Raw genomic sequence first — 18,170 nt, 5'->3', positions numbered from 1 at the left:
TGCACTTTGTGGATAGCCGGCCATTTAGTAATCCGCATTTGATATATATTTCGTGATTATTATAGCACTTTTTCACACATTTATATCTTTAGAGGCAAGCCGATCATCTCTTTTTTTTTCTTTTCGGGACGAACGCGCAAAGGCAATGTTTCCATGTTGAAAATCCCAGTTACACTCACCAACTGTGATTAGATTCCATGCCGCTGGGCGTCCAAACTTAAGGAATTACTGAAAAATTCAAATTATTATCGCTTATTATCTTGGGACATTATCAGTTCAAACACTGATATACTGATACAGACCGCGAGAGAGAGCCATGCCCAGGCCCAGAACCCAAACCAGCCCCAGAACCCCGACCCAAACTGGAAATGGAACCTTAACTGGCTGCAGATACCCCAAACTGATACCGATATCCTACCAACAACAACAGCATGAACGACTGCAACAACTAACAACAAGCACCGCGTCCAATTGATAGGAAATCTTCATTATCTTATAAATACGGCTGCATTGGTGGTCGTGTATCGCTAAAAAGCCAAGATTAGATACTTTTATCTAGCTGGGTCAACCTCGTCCCCTTGTCCCCAAGGCATCCCCAATCCCGCGCCTCGAAAGGAATCGGCGACGTCACAGATAGAGTTCCCCCATTATCGGTTAAGCAAATTCCCAGACCCACTCGGATGTTTGTCCAAGAGGAGGAGCCGTGTACTAGGTTAAGTAGCCGCCACCGATTGACTTACGATTTTGGTTGGGTCTTGTTGGGGGCCTGCCACCGGGAGGGATATCTCTAAATTCTAGTTGCGGAGTCGAAATCTTTGTTAAGATACCTTAACTTATCTAAGGCCACTATCTATTCTCAGATATTCGATATTTCCCTCTATGTATACCATATACATACGTACGGGCTGTATTAGAGGCGTTGGCGATAGGAAAAATCGCTTTGGTTGATAGGAGCAATCAGCGGGTGTGCAACACCCAACGGAGTTTCCATTCCAGAAGAGCATTTTTCCTCAGGCGGCCGCGGAAAAGTGACATGCCACAACTCGGTCCAGTTTCGACTCAAATCGGTGGCAACGAGAAGCCCATCCATAAATTTCTCATGGCTAAATCGCAAGGCTTTGAAAGCAACGAACAACAAAATGTCCGCGCTCATAAGTAATAAATAATGTTCGTATGCGTTTTGGGGTCGCCGGAGTCGTCAGTTAACCAGCTACCTACCCAAAACCGAATCGAAAACCCAACACAGCGGGCACTCCACCCCGGGGTACCCACTCCAAGTGCCGATCCCAATCAACCCCAGTAGCCATGATTGTTAACGTTAATGGCGTCGATGTCGTTGCTGTTTTGTTGCCGTTGTGGCATCCGTTCCACGTCTCACGTTTCCCAGCCAAAACAATGCCCAGCAGCAACCGCACTGAGCACCTCTGGCGGATTATTATGGATTGCCAGTTATAGTGATGAGTCACGCACCTGGTCCCATTGGCAAACAAAGGTACGTATACTTGACAAACAAACAAGAGAATCTCGCAAAAAAGACACCAACGCCAATCGCAAGAGGCTATGCAGTTGGAATGGAATATGCATTAGATCGAAAATATATGTTAACTTAAATCATAGTATCTTTTTTAACAGTATGATATGGATAAAATTTGGTATAAGTTTGGTTATGAATAATGAGTAATTGGCTTAATAACATACTTCTTTTTCTTCTCTGATATCCGAACTTTCCCCTGACTCACTCGAAAGATACATCACTGTCCGAGTGTCCAATCCATAAATAAACGAATGAGCATTCGTTAGCCAAGTGACAACTCCTCGGAGCGTAAACAAAGAAAGCTTAACTCTTTCCTTGCCAGCTCCTTCTGCGGAATTGGACCTCCTGCTCTTCCAGCTGGTTGGCAGTGCCTCTACCTCCTGCTGGGACCATGAAATCCCGCAGTGCGGAGTGCGCAGTTCCATTTTCATAACTCATGTCCGAAATGTCGGTAGCGTGCTTTAGCCGGATGATTTATGGCCTCGGCGCGGGTTAATAGAATTTACTTGAACCCAATTTGCCAGCGGTTGCAAGGCGCAGAGTGCAGCCACCCAAAAAGGGAGAGCCATTACGGCACTTCCATTTGCATCTCCATCTTTCCATTCCATTTTTATTCGATTGAGCCACGCCATTGCGGCTGGCAGGGATTGGGCAACCAGCCATGCGGGGTGGGACTTTGAATCGAATCGGATCGCACCCCCGGCTGTCGACTATAATTAAAACTATGGCGCACGCCTTTGTTGCCACTGGCACGTTTAATTTCCAAAGAGTTCTTCCCCTTATCAGAACAACCCGTTTGCGCCGCCAAACAAAATTGGAAAAAGACCAAAACGGAAAGCTAGAGAAATAATACAATTATAACCAAAACAAGAGCGCAATAAACAATATATAGAAATTAAATTCTATACCGTCATTCCAGCCAAAGATCGTCGATACTGTCAACTGGTCGAGAACACTTGAGGCTAGATAACTTTTTGGGCTACGGTTTCTTGGGGTTTTGGTTCGCTTCTATGGGCTTTCACGGACGTAGCACTCGAAACTGAATGGATGTGGACAAGTTGAAGGGTGTACGATTCCGTGCACACGATATGCCATGGCCAGCAATCTTAAGACTCTGTCTGTTTCGCCGCCCCTAAGTCTTCCGTCTTAGGGTCGTAAATTCGCCGGCAAAGCACCTAAAGCTAGGCGCGGCGGTGCCATCAATTAGGGTATTAATTGCCCGGCTCTGCCAGGGCAAGAGAGCCAACTCGATGAGTCAGTCAAGTGGCAGGGTATCCAGCTTGGAGTCCTCCTCCCCAGCATTAATTTCCTGTAATGTTGAATTCGTGTAGCGCCATTTGTTACGATCGAAACTGGCATAGCCGACAACTTTTTGAGTGATTAATCACCGCACAGATATTTCGCGACACGCAGCAGCAGCTACTATTAGATACTTTTTGTCTGCCGGTTTTGCTCTTAAGATTTGCCCATGATTTATGCACCGCATGCGTTGCAACAATTAAAATTATCGCCTCAACTCGATTTCCATTCATGGGAGCAGCGGAAAGTTGCCCGTAATTGTGGGATTATAAGCAACTCCGAGGGGATTGTGCATGTTAATGGCCGTCATATATCTGCTTGCTTTATGACTTTAACTATAAACAATTTATGATTCGCTGGGCCAACTTGGCTGGGTGGCCAAGATATGTGGCTAACTTACAGATTGCAGCTCTTTGAAGAAAAGAAAGCAAGGAGTTTGTACGAATTGCAATAGGGGCTTAGCTTTAAGGTATGAATACAAAAGCCTAGATTAGATTGTTTACAATTCAAGTCATGGTTTTCATATAAATTTTATTATAAAATTTACTATTTAGCTACTACATCCCTTTATATAGTATAGATATGTTTACAATATTTATCTACATATTTCATCTGTGCTTACAAAGTATCTGCAATTGACAGGTTGAAAAATATATCAGATTTCTGACCAAGCACTCCAATCACCCAGCCACTTCAAACTCAATCTTTTCCTGGCTGGTGACATTTCAGGGGTTTTGCAATATATGCGCCGCACCTGATCCTCGACCACGTGTGCTCCTGCCCTCCACCTCCGCCTCCTCCTCCGGCGGTGTTCATTAGTTACAACACTCGAGAGTGGATTGTGAAGTGTGGAGAGCTGGGAGAATTGAAGAAGTGGAAGTGGAGCGCAGCCACGGAGCAGTCGAGTTGTCAAAGCGGCCCACATTCGAGCGAGACTGCTCGTGGGGTCATATAAAGTTTCCGAGCCCATGCCCATGCCCATGCCCAGACCCACTTTCCAGGCCCAAGCCCGATCCGATGATATTCTGTTGACGTTGACTAACGTTGCTCGAGTTTATTAGTTTGCCAGAAAAGTGTTTTATGAGTGCAATTAGAAAATGCGCTGGACTAAATTGCACAATTGACAAATAGCTGGGGGCGAGGGCGAGGAGCGCTGAAGGGTGGAAATGGAATCAAATGTGGGGCTGGCTGAACTGTGCCGGCTGGTGGGCCTCTTGACGCCACTCTTCGGAAACCTCGGAAACCTCGGAACATTCGTAACATCGGTGTGTTGGAAAATCGGCCGAGCACGCAGGCGCAATTTGTATCTCACGGATACTTATCGCATCCGTGGCACCAACACTCGTTGCGTATCTTATCGCATGTGTGTCGATAAGATAACCAATACCAGGCGAGGCGCTACAGAATAAATCATAAAGCTGCCACACCGACAGGACCACGCACCCACACAGGTGTGAGGCCGCCCAACCGCAGAGGCGCTGGATCTTCATCGGTGTGGGTAGCTAATTGGGCGGCAAACGCGCGGCAGGCACCGCATTGCGTCGCCGTCGTTGTTGTCATCGCAAGTGAGGTGCTTGGTGCTCAGAGTGCTCAGTGTTTAGTGTACCGAGCCCATAGACCGGAGACCAGTGCCACCACCAGAGCCGAGTTGGTCTCGAAAAAATAGCACTTCGTATCACTGCTAACTGGCAAAGGTTGCGCGCGGGCCACAACCACAATCGCCCCACGGATGACAGCATTAGATCGACCCCAAAGCTCCAAAGTTCCTACATTCCAAAGTTACAAATTTTCGCCAATTTTTGTCAATTTTCCCAACTTGCCCAATTTGCGCGCCACTTTTTCGGCCGCCCAGATTGATAGGAGAAGTGAACCAAACACCTGGACACGCCGTGCTTGTGATAAATTTTTGAAAACACAACAGAACTGAAATCAAGTGATAAAAACCAATCTTAGATAAAACGCTGGAAGAAACGCAAAGAAGCGCCGTGGGTAACTCAATTTGATGGTTTGCAAAACTATCTCACCGAGTGTAAACATGCAGCTGAAGGTGGGTGAAATAAACTTAAAATTATTCAAAAATAGTGAACGTAATTTTTTAAATGAATATATCACTTAAGTTTGCCAATTCGGTATTTTTTACTTCAAAACCAATTTTGTTACAATTCCATATCGGAATCGAGAATATCAACCTGCCCGTTTAAAAAATTGAGCCACTAGACGTGAACTCTATTAAAAACATTTAAATACCTTTTTGATGCTCATTTACGAGATCTCTATAAGCCTATCTATCATTTTAACTTTGTTGAAACGACAAGATCATAAAAGTTTTTAATGTTTTCTCACACAAGTTCATTATGCTAAATAGACAGGCCATATAGGGTAATTAAAAGCAGATAGTTCAAGTTTATAGATCAGTCGCAAGGCACGAATAAATATTAATTTATTAATTAACGGAGTATAAAGGCTTTCAAAGGCATTTACAGCTCGAATAGCCATATAGATTTTACATCCTTCGGTTTACCGAGCCAGAAAATGATTTTAGTCCGCAAACGGCAGCGGTATGGATTTTTTTTTCTGTTCTAGCGCCAGGTAATAAGATAAGACAAATTGATTTATAATGAATGAGTCATCTGGGATGCAGCGGCAAACTGCGACACTTATTTTGGTGTCTGCTCTTGGATGAAAAACCGAACCGAACCGAACCGAACCGAAACCATTAAGAAAACGAGGCAACAAGAAAGCCAGTTAAATGTGGAAAGATGGCTAATCTTTATGAGGCCCAAATTCAGCTGCGATCGAAGGTGGCGTCAAAATACCTTTGACAAAAATAAAATTTGAAACACGCAGCCGACTTTCAACTGCTCGCTCCTCTTCATTCATGAAAAAGGACTGTTTTTTTCCTATTTTTTGCTGGGCACGGATAATGTGAAATTTATGTCAATCTTATCACCTCGCTTTGGTCCTGCTTCTTATCCCTGTCTCTATCCATGAAGGAAATGGGTTTGGGGTTGGTTTTGTGAATGAATGACCCTGCCAACCCTTGGCTCATCTGGGGGTACTTTTTACCCTGCCGGAAGTGTCCTTTCGACCAATGGAAGAACAGTCCCTTAACAGTTGCTCAATGGCGGCATCGATAGTTGCAGTTCCAGTTGCAGATACTTTTATTAGACACGCGTCGCCAGTTGACAGTTGATGATGGCTGATAGGAGAGAGGGCGAAGGTTACGATTGATGGCCCTTTAATAGAGCTGTAAATGCAGCTGGCAGTCGAGAGTCTTATCGCACTTTCATTAGCCAACTGCAGTGGAGTTTAATTAATCGGAGAATCTTCTAACGAGCGCAGATATAAAGGGTATAAATGCAGGACTTTGTGTAAGCTGTATATCCAAAAATGGGTACATTTATTTACTTTTCATTCTTTTGGTAATTATATTGTTATATTAAAAATGCTTTCACATCTTTAGCCTTGAAGCAGTCTTACCCAATTTCATGTCTTTATAATAAACAAATTGATCATATGTTTGTGTAAGTCTGAAATAAAAAGTAAAACTGGCATAGAATTTCCTGATGAAATGTAGAATTTTAACAAAAATGGCATTTATCACATCACTTAAACATATATTTATATTATATTCAAGATTTAAAGTTCTATTCAGTTCTAAATGCCTTAAAATGTTGGCTCAGAGCTGCCTTTGAAATTTGCTCAACCACGAACCCAAGCTCAACGAAAGCGAAACGATGTGCGATTATATAGTCAATATCTTTTGTTTATATAGATAAAGTACGGACGTTTGCGTTTGTGTGTGTGTGTGTATGGTTGTGAGTGTGACTGGGCAGATTTCATTCATAAGTTCAGCGGGCTCCACACCCTCGCAACGATTCTTGACTAAGCCGAGCAAATAGCACATGCCATTGCCATTCGCGGGTGACAAACATCGCTTGCCCAACTTTTGTAATTCTTGGATTTATCTGTATCTGTCCCTATCGATGACGTAGCCGCAACTGAGAGTGGGTGCGGGCAGGTGGGGGATACCAACCATGACCTCTCAGTCTCAACAGTCCCAGCAGCAGCTGATTATGTACATTGATAGCGCCCGGATAAGATATTGTCCGTATCGTTCGGCCGTAGTATCTTAACTTTTTCGCGGTACATGGCACGTGCATGGGGGCCTACCTATCGTACTACTACTATACACTCAAAGTCGGGTTTATCTGCATTTCGGCCAGACGATTGTCAAAGTGACGTTTGCACCACATTATCTCCATCCAGGGAATTCTTTGAACTTTGGCCACGACGTCGAAAAATTGGCACGGTCAACAGCGCCGACGGAATTCAATCGGCTTCCATGGAACTAGGTTGTCCCCCATTTATATGCCTTCCTCATAAGTAGTTAGACTTTGTACCTTGGTAAGCGGGTGATTTTTCATTTTTACGGCTTGTCAACTCACCAACTGAATCATCATTGAACATAGATTGTGTCCATGCCAAAAATGTATCAATCATTTGTGGCAAGTCAACCTAAAGTTCTGCGAAAGTGAATCAATTTTAATTAAGTGGTAGGTCAAAAATTGGTTTGGTTATATGAAAGGGGAGTGGGGATTTTTTAATACACCTGTACAAATATATAGTTATATCTCAGTTAACAGTTTGCAATTATCTTTGCAATATATTTCAATCGCCACAAAAGTTTTTCTTGAGTGTTGCTATGGATTTCCCCAATTGAGGGTGTATTGAACCATGGATACACATAGGCACACACATTTTTTGGTATATTTATAGCCATGGTAAAGGTGGAACCCACCTGAGCCTCTGAGCTATATGGCACTTGTCATGAGCGGACTGGCGGTAAATTCCTGCCTGGCCGCATCGTGAATCAGGTGACAGTGACGATCGAATGTGTTGACACAAGCTCGAGGATGGGAATGGGGATGGGTATGGGGCTTTGGAGTGGAAGTGGAAGTGCCACCCCCAACGGAATGAGGTCATAAACCCAAAAGCGACTGACTTATGGCGGGGAAAGCAAACCGATTTTATGACCAAGTTTAATTTCCGCCAAAAGCCAAACTAAACCAAAAACAAAAACCCCGAACACACAAAAAAAATGAAAACGAAACCAAGGCACCGCTCTGAGTTTAGGGTTCTGTGAGCAAATACTTCTGCTGGTGGAAATGAAATGGAATAAAAGTGAAAAATGTGTTCGACAATGTTGACACTGAGCAACTGAGTGGTAGAAAGGAGAGGGGTCGCCTCCAAGCCCGTCTCCGTTCGGCTCAGTTTCTGTTACTTTACGGTTGTAGGCGACAAATTGAGCTGTGAGTCGAGAGCGGGCGGTGTCTTTGAAGTCCGACTCAGCGGTCTTGGCTGGGCTTGCGTCTTGTTGACTTTTGTGACGGAAATCGAGGCAGGCAGTTCGCACTGCCGCGGCCGGAACTGGAGCCACACTTTTGAGACGAGCCGAGCGAAACATGGCATTCAACACTTGTCGCTTGCTCATTGCAGATGGAACAGCAGACAACGCAGCAGCAGCATCAGCAACAGCAACAATTGCAACAGCAGCAGGCTCTGACCAAGCAGCAGCTTCAACTGCTGGACAAGATCAAGCTAGAGTCCAGCAACGGCGCCGATCAGTTGGCCCAGCAGGCGGCAAACAATCTGGATGAGCAGCAGGAACAGCAGCAGCAACAGCAACAGCAAGCCGCAACATCGGTGGGCGTGGTGGTGCAGACGGGACAAGCGGGCGTCAGCGAACCGGAGGAGCAGTACGTGGTGGTGCAACGCATCCAGCGCCGAATCCTCACCACAGCGGGCACACTGTAAGTAACCTCTGGAGACCTTCTTTCCCTGAAAACATAAACATTCTAAAATTGCATTTTAAGTACAATCATCTCTAGCAAAAGGCAATCGATAGTTAATATTTACCATTATTATTAAAAATTATTATTATATTCACAACATTTCAGTGAATTAAACGAAGCTCGTGAAGGAGAACCAAGCACAAACGCCAGCAACGCGAGCTCAGGATCTGCTCCGGATAGCCACATCGAGTACCAGCGCAGTGCACACCAATCTCCCGGAGCCACCCACTACGTGCAGATGGCGCCACGCAACGCAGAGGTGACGGAACAGGTGGGAGCTGCTGCCGGAGCTCCGCCGGGCACCATCTTCGCCTATTCCTCCGGACAGATTATCTGCAGCGGTGACGATGTGGCCGCGATCAAAATTGAAACAATGGAGAAGGGAGAGACGGCGGGGGAGTCGCAACAACAGCAGCAGCAACTGCAGCAACACCAGCAGCAGCAGCAACAGCAATGTCCCACGCCCAACGGTGCCAGCTACGGCGAGACCATAGTGATCAGCAGCGAGGCGGAGGCACTGCAGCATCACCACCAACAGCAGCAGCAGCACCAGCAGCAGCAGCAGCAACACCACCAACACCAGGCGGCAGCTGCAGCATCGGCGGCGGCCCAGACGGTCCACATTGCGACCAGTTCGCATGGTGGACCCGTGCGCTTCGTCACGGAGGATGTACGCTTCACCACCGCCGGACCGGAGACGTCCGCCTCGAATATGTACTACGATGTACCCGTGGTGGATGGCACGGTGCATGCCAACGAGTCCAAGACGTACGCCGATCTGGGCAACGCATACGCCCCCTTCCCGCCCAGCTCCAGCTTCAGTAGTAATAGCTATGCGGCAACGCTGCAGCAGGGAAACACTATTTACAGTGTTCCGGGCACCGGTCAATTCTTGGCCAAGTCCGAGTCTGCCCTAAATCAGCTGCGGCAGGCTGGTCCGGCCACTTTTCAGGCGATATCTTTTGAGGGCGGAAACGGCATCGAGGCTTTATGGCCATCTCCCGCCCCGCCGGAGTACCAGAGTGTTCAATTTGTAAGTATAACTTAAGTTACTGGTTCTTGAGACAGTACATACTAACTGTCCTCCCGCATGCTTCACAGAGCAACTTCCATCCGCAGGTTATTGATGAATACGGGGGCGGCAATATGGGCACCTCCCACTGGCCGCCCGCCAGCAGCCTAGGGCAATACGATGTAAGTCCGGTGACGGCCTCGTCCACCTCGTCGCCCAACCACGAGCTGAAGTGCGAGAACTGCCATGCACCGTTCTTGCGGAAGGGTAACGAGTACTTCTGCCCCAACTGCCCGTCCTTCATGCGGATGACGCCCCGTATGCCCCAGCGGCAGGCGAAGCCCAAGGCCGCCGCCGCCCCCAACAACCGCCGCAACGGGGTCACCTGCGCCAACTGCCAGACCAACTCGACCACCCTGTGGCGTCGCAACAACGAGGGCAATCCGGTGTGCAATGCCTGTGGACTGTACTTCAAGTTGCACAACATGAATCGACCGCTGTCGATGAAGAAGGAGGGCATCCAGAAGCGCAAACGGAAGCCTAAGAACACCGGAGGAGCGCCCATGCACCGAGCACCGCTGCCGAGTGAGTACACCTGCCAGGGATTACCGTATGCAATAAACTAATCCCAATTCCTCGCTCGTATTCCCTGTATTCCCAACCAGGCATGTCGCAAGGAGTCAACCTAATGGCCAACAGCCCGCTTTATCCTTCCCAAGTGCCGGTTAGCATGCTGAATAGCCAGCAGAATGCCAGTCCGGAGCTGCACGACATGTCGACGACGGGTCCAGCGGGTGGACAACGGGTGGTGGCCATTTCGCTGAATGCGACGGCACCGCCCACCACCGACGGAACGCTCAACATGTCCGCCCGTCATCACGTGACCGGCGAGAGCCATTCTCCGTACAGCCAGCAATCAACGCCACAGAGTCAATCGCCGCATCTGCCCGGCACGGTGCCGATAAACCGTCAGATAGTTCAGCCGTAAGTTAAAGATACTTCTCGATACCGCGCCGAACTCCTCAATAATAATCATACCTTATAGAGTACCCACCATCGAAAGCAGTCGCAGCTCCAACACCGAACTGACCCCCAGCGTAATTACGCGCACTGGTCTGCCAGAGCGATCATCGAATAACTAAGCTAGCTTTGACTTAAGCTACGCACTAAAGTAACCTATAGTTAACCTAACCCAAATGTCAAAAATTGCCAAAATATTTATTTAAGCCCTAGCTAGTTAGTCATACCATATAGCCAAGACCAATGTCCCAGTTAGAGGAAGACTTTGCCGCGTTTCCTGGTTTTGAGTAACCATTTTACCTGGCAGATGTCTTCCTCCTTTTAGTCAACTGCTTACAGCAAATAGTTTGGAAATGATTTGTGCCAACCACTTAGGATCGCTGTACTCTATATAGAGGTAGTTTAGCCCAAGACAGCACAAGCCCATAATGAAGCCTACGATTTTGTATGTTTAAGCCTCTTTTTAATTCTACAAAATAAATAAGTTGTAAACGCAAGGCACTCGGACTTTGATGGCTCTACCAGGATGCGAGGTACCTCGGTGGAGATCGTTATATTTCATTGTCAACAATTTGGCAGCCAACCAAATTGATCCAAATTAATTTTAATGACCCCCACGGACCACAGCGCGAGACCATAAAATCTTAACAAGTTGGCAGGCAAGAGACCAGCCAAGGGGCACCCCAGAGACGAGGACCCCAGATCTCGCGCGGATCACCGAACCAGTGGAGCAGTGTCTAAATAGCGATTTGGTGTCATCGCTTAAAAGCCTGTCCGACGCACAGTAACGCCACCGCCCGCAGCCGCTGCCTTTGATCTGCTGTCGGCGGTACGGATGGCATGGCTCGGATGGTATGGCATGGTATGGCAAAAATGCCCCACAGCCCGGGAATGGAGTCCAGTTTGAGTTCGAGCCGAAGGAGGTATGGTATTAACGCCTTGCGCTTGGGTCTCTCTTTGTCCGAGTCTTCTTTTTGTTTTTGGCGTACGCTCGATCAATTAGGCAAACTTGTTTTACGACCGCTTTTATTAGCGTCCGCTCTGGCCGGCGCTCCAAGCTTACCGAGTCGAACTCAAGCCGCGGCTCCACTGGGGAGACTTCCACTTGGGCCGGGGACCCAAGTTGGTTGCGGTTTCCAGACTGCGGTGCGAATGAGTAATGAGACGGCGGCCCCAGCACCCGGCAGCTATGGAATGTGTTGGCAAAAATTATGTGCAGCGTCAAGTTGTGCAAGTGGAATGGAATGGATTCGAGGGAATCGAAATGGAATGGCCGGGACTGGTGGAGGAGTACTATAGAAAATAATGGACACCATAGGAATGATCACACCTCAATTAGCTGAATAAAAAATATTCACTTCTTTTCTGGTTTTTTTTCGGGCATTGTAAAACTGCTCCCAAGAGGGCTAAAATCATATTTTAAGTTGTTAATCGAAATGAATGTATAGTTTTATATCTCTGATGGTTATCTTGATGCTATTTATTGATAATTTCAATCTCTAAAAGATTGCATTTGAATTAAGTGTATACACGACATCCTAAAGTAATGAAAATTCATAATCTTTTTCTGCCCTTTTGCATGAACAGCCGTCTTGAAAGGAGCTGCTGCTACCGCATACGCTTTTTAATTAGCCCCGTCGGACGGACACATAAAGTATATCGGAATCGCAATTGTATTTATGCTTTCATAACTCGGCAATCCGTAATAAGCGTAGCACTAATAGCTGCCGCACCTGCAGCCAGCGGCACATCCTCTGCAGCAGCGAATTAAAACATTAGCGACCAACCTGTTCCATTTCCCATTTTCCATGGCCAAAAGCGAGGAGCGGAGGGCTGGCGAGACCGTAAAATAATAATTCAATGTGACAGGCAACAAGATACGACAGCGGGCGCCATTTTTCAGATGCCACAGCGCCGCACTCCCCTTCGCCAGCGATCCCCTGGCACACTTACTATGCTACAAGTTGCAGCGCACTGACATTATCGCCGGAATTATGACAGACGTACAACGGCGCAAGAAATGGGGGAATCACCGGTTGGATGGGGGGGTTTTGGCAAGAGCGATCCGCTAATCTCCGGAGCCTTGCATGCATTTGAATTTCTATTAAGTTAATTGCAATTGGCCAAGGCGAACGCGCATTTGTTCATGTCCAATAACAGTCAAGTAACGATTGTTTCTACAGGGAGAGAAAATTATAAATTATAAATGATGTGATGTGCTAACTGCGATATTTAATAGTTTAAATGGAATTAAAACCACTTAGCTTTTGCTTGTGTCACACGACCATTTAAGCAACTTCTCTGCCAGATAATATCTAATATAAACATTAAGCTGCTTTTCTCTCCGTGCAGATGTGATCGCGATAGAGCAGAGGGCACGGCTGGGTCATCCAATGTGGGCATAAAAGCCGACATAAAGTCGAAACTGTCAACTCCCCCACTCTCTGTGCATTTAATTAGCCAGCGCTGACCACCTAGCACGGCGGCCTCTTGAACCCGCCTCGGTACTCAACTGGATCTCGATCTGGCCCCGAAAACACCGAGCCGGGTCCATAGGCGCCACTTAGCCAACTTCAAAGTGCGGCCGCAGTCGCGGGTCGCTGGTGGTGCATCTCCCTCTGGACGGACCGCAAGCTACCATCATCGTCAGCGTCATTTTCATGGCTGGCATAACAAATCGACAAACGACACGAAAATGCGCTTTAACAACTCGCAGTTAAAATAGATAAAAGCCGATAGTCAGCCGTCGCCGGCCATATGGAGGATTCCGGGGTATTCGGGATTGGGCTCAGGCTATGCTAAGTCCGTTTACGAATGCGACTATAATTTGTTTTGGCCAAAGCTTGGGAGATCCAAAACAGACAGATTATACTAAAGAAAAAATTGTTTCTATTAGTTACCTGTATATTTAGCTTTCTAAACATCTCGATGAGATTAATTGGACCTGGTGGGCAGGCTGATATGGTATCTGGGGAATTCTACTCATCTAAAAATAGTAATATATAACAAAATTTATAAGCTCCTACAAATGTATAGAGACCATGGGAGATGTTTCTAATAATATGTATGTAAACTATACATTCCTGATCTTATTCTCATTAAAGCTGTTTTCAATTCCCTTGTTTCTATTGCCCTGCAACTCTATCATAAGATCATAACCACAGACACACCCAGAAGACCAGTGACGTCACAAAAGCCACAGCAGCAGCATCATCGACTAAACCGAATTCGATTCGAGTTCTAGGAATATATATCGAAATTCCGAGAATTCACACGAAAGACTAAACGCGATTGCTTTGGATGAGCCGCGCAGGGAGGGAAGTGCAAGAGGCGGAGGAGGAATGGATATGGGGGATATGGGTTAAGGTATTCCCTTGTCTCGGGTCCCTTATCACAACTCACGCGCGTCTCGTTCCATTTCGGTTTTCGGCTCGGACCGACCCGAAATCACATTATCTTTGCTCTCCGTTGCGAGATGGCGACGCAGCTAATGGATACGCCGCATCCACATCCATATACGTTTGTATGCACAAGTGCATATACATACATATATAAGGCATAACACATATCACAGATGACGACGATGATGATGATGGGCCTTCTCTCTCGCTCTATCTGCCCCGTCTCTTTCGCAGACGCCGCCTGGACTGGAGGAAGATTGAAGATGCGGCGCTTATCGAGGAGGAAAAAGAAGCAGGGAACGCAAAGATGAAGCCCGAAAAGAGTTCACGATGGGAGTTGCAGCAGTCCCATCTCCTCCGCATATTTCTGTGTCGTTCCTTATCGCCCGAGCTGCAGACTTTGCCCCTGCCCCTGGCCCTGCCTCTGCCCCAACCCCACTCCACTCCACCTGGGACTCCTGGGCCATCGCATTTGCATCGCATCAGGGAATGCAAGTTGGGCGAAATGAGCTGGGAAAGGGTTCTCTGGGGCTCAGAAACGTGGCGCCAAAGGAAGCGTTGAAAATGGTACTTGATCTTGATCGCGATGCCTCTTGCCGACTGTAATTTAGACGGCGCCTCGATCCTTGCCCCACACTAATGCACTTGCAGCTTTTAAATGTCGCCAGGGGCAGTGGCACTCCTTCAGTCGTATCATGATCACGATCCAGCTAGGCCACTTTGTGATATTGTAATCCCCAGGGGACTTGGCCGCTCTCTTGGCCCGCTCTCGAATGCACTGGACAGGCAAGTTGGTCGTGTGAATTCAATTGGAATAATTAGTGATATCATTTCGGTTTGGTTTGTATTCAAAAGAGTAATACATATGAACGATTGTTAGTTATGCTACCCACTACAAAGTCGTACAATTGAAATATCCAAAATGCAATAAAAATTACAAATAAACAATAAAGTAACCAATATACCACTTTATTAGTTTGAAACCCATTTCTATGCTCGCATTATGTTAGCATCATTCACCAAGGAATGCCTTTATAAGCTATAAAAGATGCTATTAACCTTATGGTTTACAACTTAACAACTTTGTTGGCCGGCGCCAACTTAACCACAAAACTAATGTGAAAGAGAACCCAGATATTGGCCATAATAATTACAATGTATGGCACCCACTTACGACGAGCATCGCTCATATCGAAACCGGGGACCAAATCTATGATTGGCATCCTCTTCAATTAGGCGCCCGCGAAAATCCTGCAGGGCTTTTCATTAGTTTATCGAACGGCAGTGGTGGAGGAAATATTTCAAATGCTGCCCTTCAAAAGTAGTCCCAACCAGTCGTAATTAAAGGGACGACTTCTTCTTTGGGCCCCTTTTCACAACTGGCGCCGCTTTCGCGGACCCTTCAACGTGAGAAAATTCCGCTCGGAATTGTATAGGCAAAATGTCTTGTTATCGAGCGCCAGAATACCTGAACAAAAATGTATGTGCGTATGCTTGAGATAGGGGCCAGAAAACCACAGCCACATCCAACAAAACGCGTAAATGTCAAAATGCCAAAATTAATTGCAATGGCAGTGCGCTGGATAAGAGGCCAGAAGGAGGCGAAAGAGCCAGAGCTGCCACGCCACCTCAAGGAGTCGGTGTCGGAGGCGAAATCCCAATCCGACCTGGTCGTAAGCCACATCCCACTTTTTGGGCGCCACAGAAAAGGGGCAGGGAACTGGGCGCAGGTCGCAGGTGCTGACAAAACTGTGGAAAAGGGGGATGTTGAGGAAAGATAACATAGTTTTATTAATTCGCAGGTTCCGTAATTCAGCACAAGTAATAATATTGGTATTTAATAATCCAAGTTAAAAAAAACAAATTAATGGATTTTTAGCTGATTACTCTTTAATCCAGTTGAAAACAAACCCCCTGTGGGGCACCTCTGCTGTTGGCCTGCAGCATACTCTTGGCCACCATTACAAATTCTACCACTTTTGACCCTGCTGCGACGAAGTGGCGGCTTCTGCCCCGGCCCACAACCTCGCCACGCCACGCCACACCCCGGAATCAGAACCACAATCGAAACCAGACCAGACCCGGGCTATGGCCTCCCATGGCTGTGGCTATCGCGCCTGGAGATCAGCAGGACGCCGCTGCAGGCCGACGGGGCAACTTGCAACGGAAACCCGTTTCGGGTGCCACACAATGCTGGTCCCCATTTTGAGGTGGAGTCAGAGCCATGCGGCAGTCGTGCGGCGATTGGCCAGTGGATATGCCGCTGGAAGTGTTGTTGTGCTGTGTCTGCTGAACCCACCTCCCCGCATTTCAATCCTCCGTCTGGCTTTCGTTAAAGCTTCGCATAAATTTTGTTGCATGTTTGGGGCGCTTCATGTCCGTGCCACAAGAGTCCGTCCGTGTATGGGTATATCGCACGGCTACACGCGTTTCAGGTCCAATTCATTTGCAGCTCGCTTTCCATTCTCCGTTCCGTCGCCATCTCCTTCTCCGTCGGTGGAAAACTGGTGGGGGAAAACGCATTTCGTGTCTGCTTTTTTCTTTATGATTTGGCCTGCTCGTATTTTGGCAGTTCCAATAAATAATTGAACTTTATCGTCTGCTGGCCCGCTGGTGATTTAATAAATTTAATTTGTGGTAATTGAGCATTAGGCTTTGACCAGACTTGAATACGAAAATGTTCCACGAAAAGCTTATCGGGCTGTTCCCGCCTGAAATTCCAATTGAAAATGGCAATTTTTTAGTGTTGACGCGTAATTAGTAAACGAGGAAGTGACTGGATGCTTAAGAAAGCTGATTGCATCTTTTTGTCTTTGTTTTTGGGGGTGAATGTGTCACGAAATGACAATCTTTCAAAAACGGAATCTTATATAAATATGACTATATAATTGCGTGGGTAGAGTTCACATTAGTCACTTCGTACATATGTGAAATACCGATAAGTACCATGACACGAAACACTCTTTCATAGATTAAAATTTCATTAAAGAGCAACTTCATTTGCGTCAATTTATGCGTACTTTCAAAAAATTTGAGGCCAAAGATGAACAAGTTTATAATTCATCTTTTGTGGCTGTTTTTCAATATAAATCATTTATGAAGTGGTTTAAATTATTGCACGATAAAGTTAGTCATTATAAATAATAATATAAAATCGTTTATAATTTTTAAAGGAAATCTTTAAGTGTAAGTCAACGTATGTAATTTGCAACCACATAATTTTCGCATAGAAATCTTTTTGCAGCGTAGTAATTAAAATTTATTCATCGAAACCAGCGTTAACTGATTGCTTTATCTGCATTATGACAAATGAATGGCACAACTAATTTGTAAATCAGAAAGATTTTGTTTATTCTCACCTCCAAAGTTCGTTCCGATTGAATGTATGTAAATGGCATCAACTTAATGAAGACATTATCTGATAAATAAATCAAAAGTGGGCGTTAAACCTATAAATTCCAGGCCAGTACTAGTACGAATTCGCATATATGTATGTATATATAAGTAAGTGTATATATCATGGCTGTTAATTGCGATGGGAGAAGAGTTATGAAGGTGCCAATTAAAGAGCACATAAAGTGTGGATTTTACCAGCGGAAAAAGGAGTCTTGGCTTATGGCTTTGATATTGGTAATTTATTCCTTTTATTAGCGCATATAATGTGCTTAAACGGCGAAGGGGAGACATTGCGCATACGCCGCGTTAGCCAGCACAAAGTGGGCTGTCCCCAGAGAGTCGCGCTGTCTCTCTCTTGCTCTCATCTCTCTCGCTCTTTCGCTCACCAATATCTAAACAGCAAATCAAGCTAACTTTAATATGGCCACATTTTGATTAAGTAAGAGAGCGAGCTAGCAAGACGGCATGCTAAGTGAGTGAGAGAGAGAGAGAGAGAGCACGCGATGGAAAGGCAACACCCACTTTTATATCGATAGCGAGCGTGAGTGTGTGTGCGTGCGTATGGAAAAACCCGTTTGTTTGCCCGCGAGAGTGCAGTCAGTCGCTCTCTCAGCGCACATCCAACCGGAAGCCCAAAAGAAACGCGCGTGTGT

The 18,170-nt window shown here is 46.3% G+C and overlaps 1 protein-coding gene across 3 annotated transcripts; it reads left to right on the top strand.

Annotated features, from left to right (window-relative positions):
- Positions 1–730: 730 nt before the first annotated feature.
- Positions 731–11,217, top strand: LOC6606178 (box A-binding factor). Of its 3 annotated transcripts, none has more exons than XM_032720561.1 (6): positions 731–1,492; positions 8,333–8,646; positions 8,794–9,721; positions 9,808–10,285; positions 10,366–10,684; positions 10,746–11,217. In XM_032720561.1, the coding sequence occupies exons 1-6, from the start codon at positions 1,322–1,324 to the stop codon at positions 10,840–10,842; spliced, it is 2,307 nt and encodes a 768-aa protein (XP_032576452.1). In that variant the 5' UTR covers positions 731–1,321; the 3' UTR covers positions 10,843–11,217. The 3 variants fall into 3 exon arrangements, with proteins under 3 accessions (XP_032576452.1, XP_032576451.1, XP_002030986.2); XM_032720560.1 differs by having other exon boundaries at positions 753–1,492; positions 9,790–10,285; XM_002030950.2 differs by lacking the exon at positions 731–1,492 and adding an exon at positions 4,368–4,880 and having other exon boundaries at positions 9,790–10,285.
- The last annotated feature ends 6,953 nt before the right edge of the window (positions 11,218–18,170 follow it).

Source organism: Drosophila sechellia, chromosome 3R (genome assembly GCF_004382195.2).
Source record: "Drosophila sechellia strain sech25 chromosome 3R, ASM438219v1, whole genome shotgun sequence".
Classification (NCBI taxonomy): domain Eukaryota; kingdom Metazoa; phylum Arthropoda; class Insecta; order Diptera; family Drosophilidae; genus Drosophila; species Drosophila sechellia.
Note: the sequence above shows the minus strand (reverse complement) of the source record. Positions and strands in the feature narration are given on the sequence as shown.